We start from the raw sequence: 23,379 nt of genomic DNA on the forward strand, positions 1-23,379 counted from the left end.
TACGTTGTGGGACTTCGAAGGAAAGTTGGATTTTTTTTTTCAACGTGGATCAGCCATCTTTTGACATCTATATCTAACACTAGAGGAATCAACTCAAAAATCTGAGTGGTTAGATTGAAGTATTACAAAAGAGGAATACACGACCAAATTTAAAGACGATCTAATGATTCAATTGAGAGAGATGACCTTCGAAAAATATTACAGCTCGAAACAGTATCTGTTCTAACAAACAAGTGAGCCATCTTCTGAAATTTATATCTAACATTAGGGGATTTAGCTCAAAAATCGATCCGACCATATTGAAGCATTATAAGAGAGGAACATTAACAAAATTTGAGGATAATCCAACGGTTCAATTGAGAGAAATAACCTTCGAAAAATGGCTTTTGGCTGTAGAATCTTTTAGGAGCACTGTTTCGGTCTTAAATTTTCTAAGCGTGATGTAGATGTCAAAACAACAAAGCCACCGTTAGATGTAAAGAACACTAAGTTAAGATCTTGCTAATTAATGTGCATCCAACGGGCAGGGATGACTCCATTAGCGGTGGTGGTTACACATGAATGAATGAGTTTTACAATGATCATCAGCTGCTAATGTTGAAAATATCACCCCTATAATCTTTCTTTACAAAATATACATGCTAAATGGAAAATATACTATCATAATTCAATCACAACCTTTCCGCTCCTTCTTTGAGTCTATCTTGCCATGACAACCTTCAAAGCAACTTTACAGGTGTCGAGGGACATTCTGCCATATTTCCTATGTGCTTTAATGACTTCTTATTATCCTGAACAGTCGCCAACGATTTCGCATACAGTCAATATTCAGAAATATTAAACATTCAATAATAAATATAAGAAACAAACAAAAAGCTCCTTTATATCTTGCCTTCCCAATCGAGACAGCTCAGGTTCTGCCAGTAGCATATCTTGCAGTGGTTTCACGTCAATTCTTTTATCACCAGAGCCATCGGAACTATAAGAAATGTGATCACTATTTAGTTAAACGACACCACATATTAAAAATGTTTGTGTTTGTATGTCTATAGACATAGGGTTCCTATCTTATGACAACTAATGAGGAAGTGCATGATGTTCATTGGATCTTAAATAAATGGTCAAGACTAAATTAGGGTAGCCTAAGGTGTATAACTAGATGTACTCAACTGCCCAAGCAGATGCTAAGCTACAGATTAAATTACTAAATTGAATTCATTATCAATTTCATTGACAGATCAGTTAACCTTGTATGAGAAAACCAATAATGAACATCCATCTAATAGCTTAAACTTTTGGAAAAGTTGGTATTTGATATAGTATTTGTTAAAAATCAATTCAACCCAAAAGTTAAAGCTGTTAGGTAAAGCTACAATAATGGTTTTATATATAATTCTGTTGAATATCATAGATACAAGAGGAAATGATAGTAATCCTTGTTGTATAAAACTACACAACATTGGTGCTATTATATAGCAAACCAATTGAAGAATACAAAGAGACACACTCAATGTGGGATTTCTACACTATTAACACTAACACTCTTAACACTCCCCCTCAAGCTGTAGCATATAGATCATATGCTACAAGCTTGATACATAAATAATACTCCCATTAGGAACCAAAAACAACAATGCTACATCAACGAAATGAAATGACTAAGTACAACAAATCAACTGGAATGACCATCAGTCTGAAGAGCTGATAAAGAGACAGTGCTAGAATGGACATCAGATCATGGATGGTGCCGGAATTATCATCGGCAAAGACAACTGAGCTGACCAGGATATCAGCATCAAGATCCCTCTCAGACATTTCATTTAACAGTTGGTGAGCAGCCGTGGTTTCCCCTTGACTATGCTACAAGCTTATTGCAAGAAAGACCAAGTAACATAACATCAAAATAAATCTCCTAAATGAGAAACCAAAAATCAACAATGTGCTAAAAATGGCGTCAAAATGAACATCAACATGGAATATGCCGGAATGATCATCGGCAAAGACAATTGTGCCGGAAAGACCATCAGCAACATGGACGGTGCTCCCCCTCAAGAGGAACTTCTAAACAGTGCCGGAATTATCATCGGCAAAGACAATTGTGCTGGAATGACCATCAGCAACATGGACAGTGCTCCCCCTCAAGAGGAACTTCTAAACAGTGCCGGAATTATCATCGACAAAGACAATTGTGCTGGAATGACCATCAACAACATGGACAGTGCTCCCCCTCAAAAGGAACTTCTAAACAGTGCCGGAATTATCATCGGCAAAGACAATTGTGCTGGAATGACCATCAACAACATGGACAGTGCTCCCCCTCAAGAGGAACTTCGGTGTCGGAATTAACATCAGCGGAGACAACATCAGCAACTTGGACAGTGCTCCCCCTCAAGATGGATGATGAATAGTATAAATACTCCATATTGGGAAGAAAGAAGATTAAAGAAAAACAAAGCTTCGCGGAATCGGAAAAGTCGTCGGAGACGGTGGTGGATCGCCGAAAAAGTCGCCGGAAGTCATCGGAAAAGTCGCCGGAGACGGCTGTCAACGATGGACGACGCGGTCAACGGTGGTCGGTCAACGACAACGGTGGTCAACCCAACAACTTCCCAAGGATCATTCTTTTCTGATGTGACAGATCAGTCTAAGCTGCAGTCACAGAGCATACTAAGAAAAACCCGAAAAAGAAATAGCAACGGGAATCCCTCAAGGAGGGTGGTATCTCTCTATAACCATATTGAAATTATGGAAAATAGAACTAAGTTAAACGGATTAAGATTCCTCTTGTTAGGCTCTGATACCATGTTGAATATCATAGATACAAGAGGAAATGATAGTAATCCTTGTTGTATAAAACTACACAACATTGGTGCTATTATATAGCAAACCAATTGAAGAATACAAAGAGACACACTCAATGTGGGATTTCTACACTATTAACACTAACACTCTTAACAAATTCTAACACACCCCCTCACAAGATAGCCCATTGAGTTTGAAAGGTGGATGATGCATCAGGCCCAGCCTACCTGTTCTAAGAAATTCCACAAAGAAAATGGGCGGCGACGAAGATTGAACTCGGGACACCGAGGCTCTGATATCATATTAAGAACCAATTCAACCCAAAAGCTTAAGCTGTTAGGTGAAGCTACATTAATGGTTTATATTATTCTCTAACAGTATTAAAGCCTTTATATGTGGTCAAGAATTTGATCCTTACCGTCCCATTCTTCATGAAGTTGAATCTCATCAAAATTATATAAAATAATTTAATCATCAGTCATCCCCTTGAATTTGTAAATAGCCAAAATGTGTGCAAAAGTATAATCATTTACCTCCAGTCCCCTTGGACCTCAACAAGATTTCCTATATTCCGTTTATGACATATCAGAAATGCATGAACATGAAGACAGACGTACTAATTCTTACGGTCAGATTTTTAACTCCCCCTCCTAAGTGATATTCATGATCCTCCCCTGCCCTTCCCGATTTAGTATTATGAATTTGCTCAAGTCTTAGGAAAATCCCAATAAAGTAGACAATAAGCAACAGATTCCATAACGAAAGAAATAAAGCTTACCCATAAACACGATCCATAGAAAGTAGCCTGTGGTGAAGTTTGTAGTCACTGCCAACATAAGTCACAATTAGGCTACCTGCATCGGGATGGGGCCAGCTTCTTGAGGTGGGGAACCGGAGTATAAAGGTACCAGGTTCTTGAAATCCTGTGGTACCTTGTAGTGAAGCTTCTGCCTCTTCCTTAGTTATGAATCCTTCTATCCACTTGGGTGATGTGGAATTCCAGATAGGATTTATCCGGTCCCTTGATATTATAAAAGCTACAGGGTACAACCAGCACCACAACTTCTCAAAGTTCTCTTGTGTTAGATATTCTTGACATCCAGCAATCCTTCTCAGAAGCTCTAGGTCCTGCAACAATTACAAAAACTATAATATTTTTGCAGGCTATGTTTCTAGGGTTCTGATACTTATTGTTAGAATATCTTGGGTATTTCCAGTAGGATATCATCTATATATTGTATAAAAAGTTAGGAACGAATATTAGGATTATATACCTGAAATAATTGTATCTTTGAAATTAATGCTGACACTAATATAAAATTATATATAGAGACTGCATTGACAAATACATAATTTCATCATATCACTTATTCTTTGATTTTTAAGTTGGCATCCGAGCAGGTTTCCACCTGTCTGTCCCAACAAAACCGCAACCCACTTCCCAGAGTTGTAACCATTGCTCAACAGTTTCTTCTTCCTTGTCATGCCTCAATACAAGCAAGCTCTCCATTACTCTTTCCAGTAAGTTTCCGTCACAGATCAACTTTCTAGCGACCTGAGAAGTTTCCAATCTGGTCTTGTAATATCAACTTTCTTCGTCATACTCACCAATATCAATGTGCTGTCCATTATGACCAAGAAATTGACCAGATTACACACTTAAAAATCTTGGACCACCTTTATAAAGATTTGGTTTGCAGGGCAAGGGAAATCTGAACATATTACCACAAATCTTACAGATGTTCCAACAGCTAGCCTTACTAACTATAAGAAAATTGATGCACAACTTCTAAGCATTACCTGGCCATCCATTAACAGGGAGACTATTATTTTTTTTTCAACCCTTTGAGAGATGCTATGAGGAATGAGAAGCTCAAAATTGCTACACCAATGACACAATTCTCCATTATCTCTAGTATGATGAATTGCACAAACAATAGGACACTTCATTGCCAAAGCACAATTATTGATGCAAGAATTTGCTACCATGATGCCTCACACTACGGATGAGAAGTAACAAGAATGATTCTTTATGGTCCTCATTTTCTTTGCATTTCCACAAGACTTGGAAGCTGTCTGTCAACAAATTTCGACCAGCATTGATAGTCCCGCATTATCTTATAGAACATTCAATGCCTGTTGAACATCTATGATATGGTTCCACTGGCATCTACTTCTCCAACCATACTAGTGCCAAATTCCTCTATTGTTATCTCTCAAACTAATAATTCTTATAGTGGTAGTGTTTGTGGTCATGGTGGTAGAAGACCTCAACTCTTTATAATAAATTGGGACATTTGTAGGCACGTTGCTGGTGAAACATGGCAAATCAGCATCAACTAATTTATCTCAAACTGAGTTGGTATCATCTGCCACTAGTGTGACCGTCCTTAGTACAAACTACGAGGCTTTTCTTTTCTTTTCTTTATGTCACCCTCGCAGTCCTCGGTTAAACAAATTGGTAACCTGTTACTTGCTTCTCCCAGTCAACTCACAATCGTCTTGGATAGCCAATCTCTCCAAATTCTAGAGAATGGTTTCTCACCTATCCATTTTAGAGTATTTAAATTGTAAGTTTTGTCAATGGGGAAAACGCACACACTTTCTTGGTCGTGTCAATAAAAGAGCTAATGCTCTTTATTTTCTTGTACATTCAAATATATTAGGATAAAGCCAGGTCAATTCTAGTTTTGGGTTCAAATACTTTGCAACCTTTATTGATGACCATTCTTGTTGTACCTGGGTTTTTAGTGAAAAATCGTTGACTTCTTTTAAATATTTCAAAAACTTTTGTGATGAACTTTGTACAAAATTTGGAACCACCATCCATATTTTGCAGTGACAATGTGTAAAAACATGTCTTTTTACTTTCCGAAATTCAAGACAGAATAGAAGATCTTGCATCAAACTACATGTCCTTATACTCCACAACAAAATGGAGTGGGTGAACATAAAAATCGACATTTAATTGAAATAGCCAGGACTTTATTCTTGCATTTGAATGTTCCTCTTCATTTTTGGGGGTGCTACTCTTACATGATGTTATGTAATAAAATGCATACCCTCTTCTACGTTAAATAATAAAATTACTCATACTATATTATTTCCTCGTACACTTGGGAGTCTTGTCTATCCTGTGCCTCCTCTTGTTTTTGTTTGTACCTATTTCATTCATAATCTTATCTCCTGAAAGGACAAGCTCATGGCAAAAGCCTTCGAGTGTGTTTTCCTCAAATACTCTCATCTTCAAAATGGGTATCATTGTTACTCTCGCAATCTTGATCAGTAAGTCAGGTCTGTGATGTCAATTTTTTTATTAGCAACAATTATCTCCTTCACTGGTAGATTATTCTTGGGTCAATAGTATCCTCTCTAATACTCTCTATAATTGTCCTTTCACTTCACTGGTAACTCTAGTCATGAGCTACTCACTGGTTCTTCTTGTCTTCTCATAACTTAACACCTAAATGCATCAAATAGTCCACATCTTGCCCTAAGAAAAGATAAATGATCTACTTGCAAACCTCATTGACTTTATGTTTTTCTTTGTTATAATTGTCTTTCTTCATATAACATACTTTTGTTCCCAATCTTTAATTGGTTTACATTCCTAAAACCAAGGGTGAAACACTACCCCATCCAAGTTGGTACCTTTAAATCTAACAGCATAACAAATCTAGTTCCTAAACTAGCAAGAAAATGTGTTGTTGGTAATCACTAGGTGTTTAATGTTAAAGTTGGTCTAGATGGCTTCATTGATCGATTAAAGGCTAGATTAGTCGCTAAAGATTACACTTAAATCATTGGTCTTAATTACAGCGACATTGTTTCTCCTATTACTAAAATGGCCTCTACTCGGCTTTCCTAGCTAAAGTTGTTCATCGTGTCCTCAATATTAATTGTACATCAATAATGCTTTCGTCCATGGTGATTTACAAGAGGAGGTTTATATGGAGCAAACATCAAACATCTAGTTTTGTTGTTCAAAGGGAATTTGGGTTGGTGTGCAAGCTCTACAAATAATTGTACAACTTAAAACAATCACCTGACGTTTGGATTGACCGCTTCAACACAGCTGGTAAAGACTTTGGCACAATCATTAACTTTTTTCTATTAGCATCAATCTCCTAACTAGTGTATGTTCATGTGGATGGCTTGTTATTATAGTAACCGAGTCGGCATTGAGTCAGCATTGAAAAATTGAAAGAACACTTAATCAAACATTTTCAGACCAAGAATCTTGGTAAGATCTGATAGTATCAAGGTGGCATAGTCAAGACATGTCATTTCCATCTTTAAGAGAAAATATGCTTTAGTCATCTTGGAATAAACGAGCAAGTGCAAACCCATTGATTCACCTATAAATCTTAATGTCAAACTTCTACAAGATAAGGAGGGCCATTATCCAATCCTTGTCGTTGTCAAAGTTTAGCTAAAAAATTAACTTACCACACAGTAACTCTTAATGTGACTCTCACTAGGATGCTATTGTTAGAATATGATAATTATTGATGCTCAGAAATAATAAACAAACACAAAGAGAAAATAAAAATGGAACAAAATTGTATTGATGAACCGAAGTTCTTACAGAACAAGACTTGTACATGCTATTAAAAGAATTGTATTCATGCCCCCTGGAATGTGTGAGTTAATTATGAAGGTGTTGATCCCCTGTGGTTGCACCTATGATACAACCTAGTAATGGGTGGTACACTAACAATGACAATTTGCATAACCATACTTATTGAAATAAGTGGATCCAGTGGGATCCCGGGGGAGGGTTTTCACATGCTACTCCCCACCTTGAGGACAAGATGTATCTTTTGGGGGGAGTATTGTTAGGATACCACCCATTACTATGGTGTATCATAGAGAGTGGGTTTCGATTACTTAGGGAAGGGGACTATAAGAAGGATGGGGAGGAGAGGTTTTGCATCTTGGGAATTAACTTGGAATTGGGCTGGGAGGGTACTGAGTCTCTCGAATACTTAGATATCTGTCATGGTTCTTGTTTCTTTTAATTTTTCATTGTAATAGCATGTACAAGTCTTGTTCTGTCAGAACTTCTAGTTCATCAATACAATTTTGTTTCATTTTATTTTCTTTCTGTGTTTCTTTATTATTTCTGAGTATCAATCTTTATCAATTGGTATCAGAGCTCCTAATCCAAGAGCACTGAAACCAAAAAAAAGACTGAGTATAAATGACAGGTGCAGCTATCTCCCAAGTCCAGTCTCCTCTTTCCCCATGCCTTCCCCTGCCTTTTATTCCTTCTAACCACCTTAGCCACCTCAGCAACCAACTTGCTTCTCTCTTCTAACAAACTCACTCCTCTGGAATATTCTAAATAGTTGAGTCATCATTCTGCCATAATCTTCTATAAGCCTAGCATACTTTAATAGGAATCCTATCAGAATAATTTGATACATCAAAGAAGCACCAAGGAATAGGATAATGACCAAAGATATAAGACTCGGGCAGTATTGTATTTATAGCATTTTACTGTTTCAAGAACCAGAAACTGATGTATTGGTGCCCCTGTAATGTAATGCTAATTATACGACTCTTCAGGTGCACAAATGATTTATAAATAGCAGCAACTTTCATATAACAAATTAAAGAGGTAGTAACTTTCATAAAACATGACAATAACTTTACTTCAAGATGCAAAACATAGAAATAGGACCTGATGTGAGAGAGATCTTGAACTACATGAAGCAATCTTCATGAATTGCTCTTCAATCTCATAGACCGCACTCTCCCAAGGAATGTGGTAGTTGTTTGGAGACATCACCTTCCAAAGATTAGTTCCATCTTCTATCAATCTCTTGGTAATTAATATTTGATTTCTGATTTAAAAACAGAAAAATACTTAAAAAAGAGGATACATGCTAGGTAATTGCATTAAATACACAATTGATTATATTCAATAATCCTTGAAGAAAATTAGTGCATTTTGTTCTAAGAGCGAAATAATGATAGAAGGGTGTGGTAATAAAATGTGTTCCCCAGAATGTTCAATAGGTTCAGATATCAAGGGCCTGTTCGATTGTGTTTAGCTTTTCTTGTTCTTAAAAGTAAACTAATTTATAGAATAGTTAATGAAATAAGTATTTTCTGTGGTTTTTTAGTTTTGAAAGTTAAAAGTCAAAATACAAAACAAAACAACTGAGATCAATGTTTTGAAACTCGGATCGGTCATCAACTCGGTCAAGATACTGGGTAACTGGGTCATTGCTTCAACCGGGTTCAACTGGATATATTGTTCACATATTAAAAAAATTAAATATATTACTTATATTAAAAATTCACAGAAGAAAACTATCAATAATGGATTTAACTACTTTTTCTTGGACATAGCAAAAGTTTTGGGCCCAATCAAATTATTTAATCCCTAAAACCTAGAGTTGAGAGCCCATTGGGCTGTATTTCAGAGGGCCAACTTTAGGCCTACTAAAATATGAAGGCACGAGGCATGTCATCGTATTAAACTTTGCTCTGGTTTGTGTGGTTAACATTAAAGAAAAGTGAAACCTAGAGAAAGAGAGAGAATGTCGTCAACGGTGCTGGAAGGGACTCAAGCAGCACACGAGGAGGTGGAGCGGCTGATAGTGAAGGACCTCCAGAATGAGCCTACCTCAAACAAATACCGTTTGTTTCAGAGCCACCGTGTGGGAAACATGATCGACACTATTACCTCCACCACTGAAAAGCTTGTGAATTGCTCATTAGGTTTTCCATTATTTGAGAGGAGGGAGAAATCGAGGCAATACTGATCAGGAATTATAAATCAAAATGAGCTTGACTCGCCAGGTTTCGTTTAACCCACTGAGTCATCGAGACTCGTCCGGGTCAACCGGTCTAAACCGGGTCAAGAGCATGGCCGATCCAAATACTACTCAAACTGGTGCCCTCACCGGGTCACCGAAACCCGAGTCAACCCAGTCGGGTCGATCTCAGTTTTAAAACACTAACTGAGATATGTTCCCTAAATTTTATTCTAAAAACTAAAAAACAGTAATGATTTTTAGAACTATTTTTATAAAACATACCTTATCAAACAAAAAAATTTTTGTTCTGGAAATCAAAAAATTGTTTTTGAAAACAGAATTCAAACAAGCCCCAAGTTGCTGTTAGATATTGTTAGAGAGAATGCAACAAATGCATTCACTCACGAGCATTCACGTATTAACTTAAGCTTTTAGGAAGTTGGTCATTGACATTGTATTAGAGCCTCAATGGCTAACTACATGTTTGGATTTGCATTTCAATACCTCAATCGCACATTCAAACACCAGAAACACGATTTTGTTAAAAAAAAATGTTTGGTTATTTTCCACTAAAATAAAGTAGGCTCCTAAATGCACGTTTGACTATAAGTGAAAAAATGTAGCATTTGTGATGGGTTGAGAATTTCCTATTAAGTTTTCTACAAACTTACTTTTGAGATAAAAGATTCACTTCACTACAAACCCACTTTTAACCAAAACCATTTTGCAAAATCAAGATCATCTAAATCATATTTGCAAGTGCTCACTCAAGACACACTTTGGGTGTGCATGACAATCATTCTATTCCTTGGCACTGTTTCTGAAAAAAAACAATTTTTTTCTATTTCTGTGCCTTGGAACAGTTTCTAAGAACAAAAATGTGTTTGATAACATGTTTTATTCTTATTCTGAAAATGAAAATTGCATTTGATAACACAATATATAATAATAGAATAAAAAATCATTCCTGTAAAGCATAAAAAATTTAGGGTCATCATTTTCCTTTTCATATAATGTGGTGGTGGTGGTGGAGGTGACGGCGGTGGTGGTAGACTGGCAGTAGTGGTAGAGTGGTGATGGTAATGGTGGTAATGGCATGTTGGTGGTGGTGACTACAGTGTCTGCGACGGTGTGATGGTGGCGGCGGTAGCGGTAGTAATGGTGGTGGCGGTGGTGTGGTGATGGTAATGGTGGTGGTGACGACTGTGGCTGCGGCGATGATGATGGTAATGGTGGCATGGTGGTGGCGGCAGTGGTGGTGGTGGTGGTGGTGATAGCAGTGACGATGGTTGTGGCGGTAGCATGTTGATGTTAGTGGTGGTGGTAGCATGGTGGTGATGGTGATGACAGTAGCTGTGGCGATGGTGGTGGTAATGGTGGTGGTGGTAATGGTGGTGATGGTGGTGGCTGCGGCGATAGTGGTGATAATCTATGTAGCACCGACACAACACGTGACATGACAGATGACACGATACGACACTCCGACACGTCAATCCTAAAAAAATAGGATTTTGACATGTTGGTACACGTTTTAATATTAAATAATATTTTTAATTTATATAGTGTATATTTCTTCAATAATTTAACAAAAAAATGAAACTAAATTAATAATACCCATCAACATGCTATCTTTCAACTTTCCTTTCCAAACCAAAACCACATAGAAAAATTGGTTCAAAGTGGGAATCTAAGGTGTTACATAAAGGGACAAAAAAAGGGGGGGAAAAAAACAAAATCTGATGTAACCAATGGCAACAACAGCAAAAATTCACTGACACCCAATACCGAGAATAATAGTAACATTCTTCACAAAAGGCAAAAACATAAACTAAAAGAAAATGAACCAAATCTAAAATTATTTACTGAATACACTGTAAAATAAAAGAACATCAAGAACACAATCAAACGTTATAAAAGGTGGAAGCTTTAATAAAAAAACAGGAACTGGGAAGAGAGAGAGAGGTCATATCAGAGAGATCAGATCAGATTAGAGAGAGAGAGATTAGAGAAGGAGACACACCAAGAGCGTAAAAGGAATGACAACGATGGTGCTGAGATGATCTATTATCTACTTAAGGGGAAAAAATTGATATGATCAGGTGGAAGCTTTATTAATATATTTTAATTTTTAAAAGAATAATTTTTTTTTAAAAAAAACAATATTTTTACGAAAATGCCATTTGACCATGTCGGAACGTGTGAGACACGGTCAAATTCGCGTGTCGAAATGGTCAATGTGTCGGGAATGTTGACTGCGGGTCGGACACCGTGTCGGACATGACACTCCCTGTTTTTTGGAGTGTCTGTGCTTTTTGGATGGTAATGGTAGCGATTATGGTGGTGGCGGTGGTAGTGGTGGTGGTGGCAGTAGCATGGTAATGGTAGTGGTGGTGGTTACGACAGTGGCTGCGACGATAGTAGTGGTAATGGTGACGATGGTGGTGGTGGTGGTGGCGGCGGTGGCGTGGTGATTGTGGCGGTGGTGGTAGTGATGGTGGTGGTGACGGTGATGGTAGCGACATGGTGGTAGGGATTGTGGCAATGGCATCGTGGTGGCGGTGGTGATACGACGACAGTCGCGACAATGGTGGCGGTGGTCATATCGGGATGGTGGTGGTGGTGATGATGGAGAGTGATTGAGAGAGACAAGTGTTTCTCATTTTTTGCCCGGGAACAAAAAAGTGAAAAAATGTTTATTCTTTTTTCTGTACCCCTGCACAGAAATTGACCGGTTCATTCTCGAGAACATAAAAATAAACCGAATTTTGTCAAATACTGTTTCTATCCATTTCTGTTCCCAGGAACAAAAATTGAAAAAAAAAAAAAAAAAAACTGATTCTGAGAAGTTTGTCATGCACACCCTTAGTTGTCAGGAGTTTATTCTTGCTCCTTCTTTCCCCACCCCGAATTCTTCTAAATAAAAGTTGAATTCTAGGACAGTGCAAATTGGGCCTTTGCATTGTCTTTACTTCAAGTCTAAAGGACTCTTGCATAGTGGTGTGTGTTCAGAAATGAAATGAAGTCATTCATGAGCTTTCACTAAGCTTAAGCCTTAAAATAGTTAAACCTTGACAGTTATCATATGCAGTACTAATGTCACTTGGAAAGATAAATACTAGTAGCAAGTAGTACATTTGAAACTGAAAAGGCAAAGCAGCTTAACTTCAGAATTGATAAAATGTATGATTTGAAGAATAATTGTCGATAAGCACCTTAGATTATTCCAAACTATCATCCTTAATGGGGTACTAGTGCAAGCATATACCTGCTGCAAGAAAAATCACCTACCCATGGTGTGAACATCCTGAATAGATTGACACATTATGAGCCAACTCCGAAATTTCTTTTTTAGAAGCAGACGTAGCAATTTCCTTAAGCATGTGAGATTTCTCAGCCAAGCCTGCCAGGCAGTATTTGAAAATAGTCATATCAGATATTGGGTATCTTCTGCTTGCCATACTATTTGAAGGTGAATTTCTCTCCCCTATACTCTCTGAATCAGATGGAGAGTCATCTGCTTCATCAATGTTTGCAGGTCTGCCGTCCAAGCTTGTTGTAAACCCATTCTCAACCTAATTTTCAATACGTTTGCAGTGATAGTTAAAAGAGAGAGTGATAGATTCATCTAATTCAAAGAGAGTTGAGACAGATAATTGAAATAGCAAACAGGAATGAATTGATTAAAATACAAAAATAATAGATGTAAACAAAATGTCTGAAACAGCTTTTGGTAAAATATGATATTCAAATTATATGTATGGTGATCACACCTGCCTGTAGGGACTGTGGTACCATGTTTTGCATATTAGCCATAAAATCTATAACCTACTAACTAGGCCATCAACACACATGCCAAGTACCATTGGCCTTTTCTTCTTTTCTTATATATAATTGCATTTATTTATATATAAAAAAATAAAAAATAAACCACTTCCCTTCAAACCCGACTAGCGAGTGTTGGGGTGGAGGAAATCCTTATACGCAGCCTTACCTTTACATAATTGCAAAGAGGCTGTTTCATCTTAAGATAAATTAAATTGAAAAATAAAGCAGGTAACCACCTGATTAGCAGTCCAAGCACGAGAATTGCATTCTTCATCAGGTTGCTCTGAGTTGGGATCAGCCTTTGCTGATATAGATATCTTGTCATGCCCAATTCGAAACCGTTTCATAAGTGGATTGGCTTTTGCTTCAGGACTAGAATGCTGATTTTCCAAGGATACATCATCCATTGCTGAAGATTGTGATAAACTAAGTCGATGAAGAGCAGAAGTTGACTTTTTCCATACCAAAGTAGACAACCGTGTGTTACGGCTCCGGGAGATACATCGAATTGGACGGGAGTATGTCTCAAGAAAAGGATAACTTCCTAATTGTGGAACACAAAATCTGATGAAGAACAACCTGTTATCACACTTGGATGAAAGCTGGAAAATGGAACAATAGTTATTGACAGAGCCAGAGAATACTGGAATGAAATTACAGGCAGATAATTATAGACTGAGAGAGCAGAGGAAACTCATACAGATGCAGATAATTAATTATGAATTTAAGATAAAGTATGCTTATAAAATTGATGTCAAATGACAAGTACTACCAGGTCAAGCAATTTAACATATCAACCCATCATCATTTAGTTCTTAGCAGCACATAGTTCATCACTTAGAACTGTTAGGAAGACCATGGCAGACAGAGTGATATGATTAATAATGATATTTTACTATGAAATTACTTCAGGGTCTATACTAAGAAAAACTTGTTCATTACAGAGAAAACTATACACTATTGGCAGAAAGGACATTGGCGAAGCACAGATATGAAATGAAAGTTGCATAGATCCACCTTGAAGATTGTGCCTCATTGTGTTGCACAAACCAGTATAACTAACAATATGGCCCTCATGTTAGATATCACAAAAACAAATACCTACTCCCTCAAAGAAATTTTACAATTTTTAATATGATAGAATATGATATTTTTAGAGTGCTGTGACCTTATTTTTGTGAACAGTATCATAATAGTTTAATTATGAGGGAGCTAAAAAATGATTAAGTAGTATGATGCAATGATTAAGTACTATGATGCAAGCTACTACCGCATCAAGAATTTATGCAGGCTAGAGGACAAATATTCTCGCACATTGTCACTACGAAAAACACAAATAGGGATTCCAAATTGGAAATGAACTTCTACACAAAAATTCTGATAAATAAGAAACAATTCAGAATGATTTTTCATCAAGTAGACCCAGGTACAACGAGAATAATCATTAGTACAAGTCAAAAATATGTAAATCCCAAACTGGACCTGACCCGACTTGGGCCACAAATATCTTAATGAACAATACAACCAGCAAAGGAAGAACGTGTATTTTTCCTGTTGACCAGACTCACAATCCAAAGACTCTAAAGTAGAAAGATGAGGGACCATTTTTTGGAGTTTGCATAGACACTTGGATGTCCATGACAACTGTGAATGAGGTCTAGACAACCGGTCATAGTACACAACATAGGGGAACTAGGCCCAACGAGATGGTAAAGTCTTCATGACTCACTACCGACTCCAATCATCCTTCCAAGACCCACATTCTGCAAAAATGCAGAGTCTTTAGTGAAGGTAATGGAACAATAAAGAGAACGAATGAGTTGACTAATAAATATTAAGTTAAAAAGGGCAGTCAAGGACATAAAGTACCGATGTTAGAGGTAAAGAAGGACATGGTTGCCTTTGTCCAACACCAGAAACAATTGTGTTGGTACCATTAGCAAGGGTAACTAAAGGAAGTTTGTCAAAGTAAGAAATGTGAGAAGATCCTTATTACCACAAATGATTAGAAGCACCGAAGTCAATGATCCACGATCCAAGAGATAGTTCAAGGAAGCGAGCAATATAATTGCCAGTTTATGAGAAGGCATTAAAGCAATGAAAGGCTTCACAACGTGCACTCAGAATGGCCACAGTAAGAGTAGGGGATGCTAGCTCATTGTGACTGTCATACAACCAACCCTCCCAAACACTTAGTTGTAGGATGAAGGCACATGAATGGTTCTATTATATCTCTTAACACCCCTATTTTTGGGCTTTGAAGTGTAGATAATACACAAGCCCATTTTTTATTTTTTTGGTTACCTTGTGGTCAAATTCAATTTTCTTTTTTTTATTATAAGAACAGGGGCGATAGAATCGAACTTTGCACCACTTGGCCATAGACTCTGGTACAATATCGGATAATTAACTGCCCAAAAACTTAAGTTGTTTGGCAAAGGCACATGAATAATTTTATTATATCTCTAAACACTGAGCAAGATTACCCAAAGTAGGTTTCTTATGTTTCGCCTAGCAACGTTCCTCTAAATGTCCCAACTTATGATAGAAAGAGCATCGAGGTCTATTACCACTATGACCACAACTACTCTCGCATGAAAAAAGATCATAGTCTCCCATTGAGACTTCTTACTGTAAGAACCCGCACCGTTAATTAAGGAATTTAATTAATAAATTATGAGAAAATAGGAAATGATTCCATAATTGACCCTAATAATTATTATGAGGCTTTAATAATTATAGTAAGTGAGTAATAATGCTAAAAGTCGCTTTTCGGAAGAAAAGTGCAGATACCGGTTCTGCTAGTCGGTATAAATGAGTACCGAAAAAGTGTCCCGGAAAATTAAAGTAAGTGCATGATAATTACTAGAATGATATGTAGGACTTGTAAAACGAGTTTCAAGTCCAAATAATGAGAACTAGTGCTAGAAACCGGTACTGGCTTGGAAAAGCGCGTACCGGAAAGATGCTCAGAAAATTATAAGAAAAATATGATAAATCTTAGAAAATTATGTAGTTTCATAATCCAAAGTTTGGGATTAAAATGCTAAGCGTAGCAATTAAAGTTAATACTGTGTGTTAATCTTTAAGTGGGCTATATATACCCTTATTAAGGGCACAAAACCCTAGAAAACAGTTTCTCTACGCGGGTGAGGGGCTGGTCAGCTGCTGGTTCCACTGTTACATTGCTTCACCACCATTTTGTGAGCTTTGTGACCTCTCTTCCTCCTTTTCTCTTCACTTTGTACCTTGGGTGAGTGGGAGAGATCATTGTGAGTGTGAAAGGAGCTCTTTTCCTGAGTGTGGAGGCTGTTTGGAGTCTGGGCTGCCTTGTGGGAGTGTGTGAGCTTCTTCCTTGAGTTGTTGGAGCTCCAAGGAGCAACCTTTGTGAAGAAAGGACCCTCCTTGGTGTGTATTTTCGTGTTCTATGAGAGACAGAACCTTGGAGCTGTTGTGTGAGCTCCAAGAGCACCCTTTTCTGAGTTTGAGCTTTGGTAAGCTTCATCACCTTTGATCTTGAGTCTTTAAGCTTAAAAATGGAACCTTGATGCATGTAAAGGTTAAAAAATGATAACTTAACGTTGGGTAATGTCAAACACGCCCAGAAATGTATGTTTGGGTGTTTAAAATCAGTAAAGACCCAACCTTGGAAGGATATCTTCACGGAATGCAGTTTCTGCATTCTGTCGTGAAATATCTGGATATGTACCCGAGCAATATCCGGATATAGGATTCTGGATATCCGGATATTGGATATCCGGATATGCACAGTGAGATATCCGGATATTGAATATCCGGATATGATCCCGAGGAATATCCGGATATTCTGGGATTTCGAAGAACAGTAGCTGTGCTGTGAGGACAGTAGGCTATTGGGGGTTTGTGGACCCTAGATTGATGAAGTTGAACTTCTGTTTTAATTAAACTAAGTCAGAATCAAGTGATTAAGGGCTTATGGCTTGGTGAGAAGCCTTAAGACATAAAGCGTAATGAAAAGGCGTTGTCTTTAATTTGTATGCATGTAGTACATGTTATTGATTTATATTTGGTCCATATCAGATTGTGATCTGCTGTGATTGGACTTTGAGCTTGTGGCATTGGATAGCTAGCTTAGAGGTAAGCTTTCGTGTCCTCGGTTTAGCCATGTTGTGGTTCCACCATGTCCCATGGGGGTATGGTTTATGCATGCTGTGTACATGCTTTTGGATATTTGATATGTTGATTGAACTTTACATGTAATGGCTTTTAATATGCATGTGTTGTTTCATCTTGACGGGAAGCCTGAGTATGTAGCGCCATACAAGACGGTGTATTGGGGTGAATGCAAGTGGTACTTGCACGGTGTGTAGGTGATAGACGTATACCTGCACTGTCTCTGGCCAGTAGATTAGTATTGACACACATGGCATGATTATCTGCTGCATTGCATTGTTTTGAGCTTGGGGTGGAAGATCCTTGAGGACTCACTGACTTACTGAGATTTCTAGATTAGAGATCTTACCCCTCGTTTGGGGAATGCTTATTTCAGGATCAGGTAGTATGGGTACTGATGCCTCAGGCGGCAGGAGGCCGGAGCTTAGCTGATTATGTTTTACTGCTTTATGTTAGCATGACTGGATTTGGATGCTGTTTATGTTTTCCGCTAATTATGATATGTTGTTGCTGAGACTAATGATGGGCATGTTGCCTTATTTGAGTGAGCATGGGGATTGTCCATGACACTTTCTGTTAGTACTTTTAGATTGGAGTTGTATAAACTGTTAGATGGTCCGGTCTACATTGTTGTAGTTCCGTGACTAGAGCCACACTTATATTATCTATGCTATGAGGTATTTCAGTTAGCTGTTTTATTGCAATTACATACAGGCGATGTTTTATTAATTGATTATTAAGCAAGTTGGTAATGTTAATGGCATCATAATTGAAAAGAAAAAGTAATTCCGCATTTTTAATTAAGCGCAGCTTAATACGATATTATGATAACATTACCGGTTATATACGGGGTGTTACACTTACCAGACCAGAGGAAGGAATTGAAAATGCCAAAGGGGCCTCTCAACCAAGAAGGATCAGACCTGGATGGATTTGGTTTGGAGTACCAGACAAGCACCGGATATGTCAGAAATGCAGGAAAGTCATCGAAAAGTGGACCAGCAGCAAGTGCAAAACCGAGAATTTTTGGAAAGGAGGAGACGACCAGGTCTGCAGCTAGTCAGAGCATGGTGGCACATCGATGCGCTCTCACGCGTACGGCAAATCTCTACGACTGTAGAGTGGGGTAGCACGTGGTGGCACGTGTGAAGGTTTCCAGTCACCGGACTTGCACAAGTAGACAAATCTAAAGGAGGTGAACTAAATCAAAGGGTCACCAAAAAAATTATGTAGCAGCGGATAATGGTGGTTATGGCCGGAGACGTGGCGACATGTGGTGCAGGAAGGACGACGGCCACTCGCAATGGGCACAACGGGAATAGGATTAGCGTTTTGCGAAAGCGGAGTCTCCCATATCAGAAGCTCTAATAATCTGAAATTTGAGTGAAAATTGTGTCTATTCAGACCACACGCACTCTAAATATGTTGATGTGAGAATCAATTCCAACAATTACAGCTCAACTAATTGCTCCTAATCAGATACAATCAGGTGCCAATTAGAGATAATAACAAAATTCTAACATGTTTTATTAAGGTGCCTATATATGTTGAGAAAAGTGTGTGTCATTTTAAATGACACAAGTTGTGTCATTTCATAGACACAAAGGAGTAGCACCCACACCTTTATTTATTTATTTTTTGTCTTTATTTTTTTTAGTGGGACCCACACCTCTTTGTGTCTATAGAATGACACAACTTGTGTCATTTAAAATGACACATACTTTTCCCATATATGTTATGCACAATAGAAAAAATAAAGGCAATATTTGAAATAATGGTAAATGGTATGAGGAAGAATAATTGTCCAACCCATTGCTTATAATGATGGCCATTATGTTATTTTCCAACTAAAAATTTGCTTCTCCTAGAATTATCAAATAGTAGATAGGGCAAGCAGACGGCATGGCAAACATTCCATCAGAAGAGATTGCATAAGCCAACTTTTGTAGGTGGTATCTTTACCTGAGATATCTTGAGCTTAAATGATGCACGCCCCAATAAAAGTTTACTTGGTCTTTCAGAAGAAGAAAACTCAATTCCATCATAGCTAGCCAAAAGGGGTGCTTCTTCATCACTTGTATTCTCCACTGGTGCTCCCGTGTCAGCATACAAAAGTGAAGCAAAAACCTGCAAAAATCAGCAAAGGTGATGTGAAAATTACACATCCTACCTCCTTTCCAAGTAGAGAGCATTAACTTGAGCATTACTAAAGCCATATAAACCTCATTCTCCTTATCTACAGGCTGTCCAAAGGCATCTGATAGAACAACGTCCAAAGAGAAGTTCCTACGACATGATGCCTGTGCCAAATTATGCAAAGCCAAAGTTGACATTAAAGTTTTAACCAAAAGGGAAAGTTAGCACAGGACTTAATTTGTAGTTTGTACAGTCCTAGGGATCACAATAAGAATGAAGAGAGTATACATTAATAGTTGCATTATCAGAAATAGAACAATCTCTATGCAAGTACAACGCAACAAGTAGCTGATGCAGTCAAGCTACATGACCAGATAATTGCAGCAAAAATGGTAAATATTTCTTTTATCTCACAGGAAAATATCATTATTGCGTATACACATGGATGGGAACCACGAAAATTGAGATTAGTAAATAAAAAATCTCTACGTTACTTATATTGTCATGTGAATTTAGCAACTATAGAGAATTTTTTACCTCTGGCAAATTAGGTTCGCAAAGCATACACTCCAGCTGATGCTTAATAAGTATAAAATAAAAAAATCACAGCAATCAGCATGCTTCTCTCCATCATCTTTTTTTTATTGTAACTAAATTATTTGACTCAACCACTAAACTGCAGACTTTCATATATAGGGTAGGATTATAACCTTTAAAATGACAAACATAAACTCTATCACATATTTCCAAAATTAAACTCCAACAGAAAATGGAAGGCTCATTCTGTGCTTTCTTTTTATGATTCATAAAAATGAACACATAAATAGATAAGTAGGTTGTCTTGTGTCATGAGTCAACTTCCCTATAAGCTTTAAGCTGTTAGATGACTATACATGAATAGTTTTATATTATATCTCTAACATGCTCCCGCGCATCAAAAAGCCATTGGGATTGAAGCGTGGACAATGCACAATCCCATTAATCTTGGCTGAAAATAAACCTTTAATTAGAAGAGTGGGGGCGGTACAAATCAAACTCTAAATCACTTAATCATAGAGGCTCTAATACCATGTCATGAACCAAATCCTCCTAAGCTTAAACTATTAGGTAAAGACATAGGAGTGGTTTTATACACATATCTAACATCTTGTAAAAACATATTTCTTACCTTGCCACCAACAATGTTCCAAACACCATCGCTTTCTTCTTCAATCTCAGAGGCAGATGATTCATCAATAGATAACTTCAGAGGAGGGTCCTGGAATCAGATAATATAGAGTTGTCAATAAAGGAACTAATAAAGTCTTATGCTGATTCTGAGAATCTAAGAGAATGTCCAAACAAATGAGAAAGTACCATGGGATTTCAACAACCAAAACTACAATCACGAAATCACCTTTAAATGGCAATCCTTGATACAAGAAACAATAGGGAATACTTCAAAATTGTGCACATAACCTTGCACAGTATTTCCATCTCCACCAACATTGGCCAAAGTTATTTTCTTCAAATTACTAGAATTGGATTCCTTATTTAATAAGGAAGACAGAGACCTTTCTCCTGCAATCTCTCCATTAATCTGAAGCTGGATATGATTTGGAGAAACCTGTAATTGCACAAGAAGATAGCAATCTCATAATTTCTCATTAAATAAATTAAGAAAAAGGGAAAGGACTAGTCTATGCAAGTAGCAGCAAGGAAGGTGATCTATAGTTTGTTACAGATGTGCTTTAAGGTAAGGCACAAACTTGGGTAAATTGCAAGCCTTTTTCTTTCTGTTTTTATTATTTCGACTCTAGCTTTTGAATTCCAGAAAGAAAATATAAACATCAATGCCAAACAGAAGAATATACATGCACTAAGGTCAATGCCTTATCATATAATAAGTAGTTTATAGGAGCAAAGCACAGAAGATATCTCAGTGAAGTGAAAGCCATAGACAAAGAAACATATAAAAGAATTGACACAAGCCAATCCTCAAGTAATCATATAAGATACCTCACATCCAACATGAACCCATTTTTCCAAAGGAAACTCAAAATCCACAGTTGCATGTGGAACTTCTGTCCAGGAATTCATATTGCCAGTATCAGGAGCTTCTTCATGTAATAGAAGAACTGGTAAAATATTGATTCTCTTATCATCATTAATAACAAGAAAAGGAGCACTTTCGGAGATATCGGAGTAAACCTGCATACCCAAAGAATTTATTTAGCTATACCTTCGATGGTTAAATAAAAAATACATTAGACATACCCAAAAGGTAACAAAATTATGAAGTGCAACATAGAAGAATTACTACTGGTATGAAATTGGACATGAAGAAATTCAACCTTGAAGAGTTAAGTATGTACAAAAGAGCAGGCATGAAACATTAACTGTACTAACCACAATACAAAGTATCTTTCAGACTAAGAGTACAAGAACTTGAGCCATAATACACATTGAGAATTTGCAAGTTTCTTATTCCTGATTCATATAGTACAGATAACATAAATTGTATGAGATTATTAACACCTCAGTAACCCACAATGAAGGAAAACCACCATTCTAAAATAACTTTTAACACAAAAAAAACCCATCAAACGAAATGCCAAAAACAATAAAGGAGGAAAAATCGAAACTTTAACATTATTCTAGACAACAAAAACCCAGTTTGGCAAAGAAAAAAAAAAAAAAAGGCACCTGCTGGATAATGATAGCAGGGAATGTAGTGGAGTTCATCAAATAAACCCAAAAGCAGAGAGAGAAAGTTCCTTCTTTTCCTTCAATTTCAAATCTTAAATCCTTCAGCAGGGTGTACCCTCCGCCTCCCATTGCATCAGCATCCATGATTTTTCTTTATTCTCTCTCTCTCTCTCTCTCTCTCTCTCTCTCACTTTCTTCTCACTCTCTTGGGTCTTGAGAACTGTGAATTTGTGTTGGTGGTTCCTTTCGCGTGAGACGACTGTTAAACTAACGGTTTGGTTGGTTTTGTTTGCGTATCCCGATTTTAGCTCGAACTCCAACTGGTGGGTTTCGTTTTTTTTTTTTTTGGTAATCAACTGGTGGGTTTCTTCTGCGTCGAGGTTTAGGTTAAAACCGTACACTCGCCAATCATTTAGAAGAAAAGGGAAGACCGTAAACTTAGGCTCGCTGACTTTCTATGTCGTTTTTAATTATACTTATTTGTGAGACCGTTATATTTACCACTTAAATAATTTACAATTACTTACCACCTATTAATTATCTTTAAATTATATCATTTATTAACGACCCACAATCTTCTTATAAAATATTTCAATTTCACATTTTATCATATTTCTCCGTCTCTACGACTTTCCCAGCATTTCCTCCTGCTCCGTCTACAAACATTCTTTAACTATTTAAAGTGCAAGCCAACCGAAAAAATTGTTGGAATCATTTAGTTATCCTTTTTTGCATCATAAACATTTTAGGGTTCAAAAACATTCTCTCACTGCTCCACCTAATTGGTTTGATTCTAAGAAAACTCATCCTTTATCACAGGTTTGGTTAACGCACTAATCTATTTCTGCTTTTCTTTTTCTTTTAAATTTTTGCATTCTTTTGTCCGTGTCTTCCCTTTTTTTCCCTTATGCTCCTTGATAGTTATTACAAAAGGAAATAAACCATGTATTGGGTGTTAGTGCGCTTAATACCTACAGGAAAAGTTTGGATATCGGACTATTTTTTA

General features: G+C 37.3%; 1 protein-coding gene across 1 annotated transcript; it reads right to left on the reverse strand.

Moving 5' to 3' along the window:
• Positions 1–416: 416 nt before the first annotated feature.
• On the reverse strand, positions 417–22,648 carry LOC133290904 (SH2 domain-containing protein A-like). Its single transcript, XM_061489052.1, has 12 exons — positions 22,371–22,648; positions 21,684–21,875; positions 21,082–21,291; positions 20,854–20,943; positions 19,772–19,849; positions 19,512–19,676; positions 13,634–13,999; positions 12,861–13,144; positions 8,489–8,651; positions 3,581–3,930; positions 893–979; positions 417–791 (listed from the first exon to the last, which is right to left on the reverse strand). The coding sequence occupies exons 1-12, from the start codon at positions 22,515–22,517 to the stop codon at positions 773–775; spliced, it is 2,151 nt and encodes a 716-aa protein (XP_061345036.1). The 5' UTR covers positions 22,518–22,648; the 3' UTR covers positions 417–772.
• Between the last annotated feature and the right edge of the window lie 731 nt (positions 22,649–23,379).

Source organism: Gastrolobium bilobum, unplaced genomic scaffold (genome assembly GCF_033153095.1).
Source record: "Gastrolobium bilobum isolate Gb01-03AN ecotype WA unplaced genomic scaffold, APGP_CSIRO_Gbil_v1 utg31314, whole genome shotgun sequence".
Lineage (NCBI taxonomy): Eukaryota > Viridiplantae > Streptophyta > Magnoliopsida > Fabales > Fabaceae > Gastrolobium > Gastrolobium bilobum.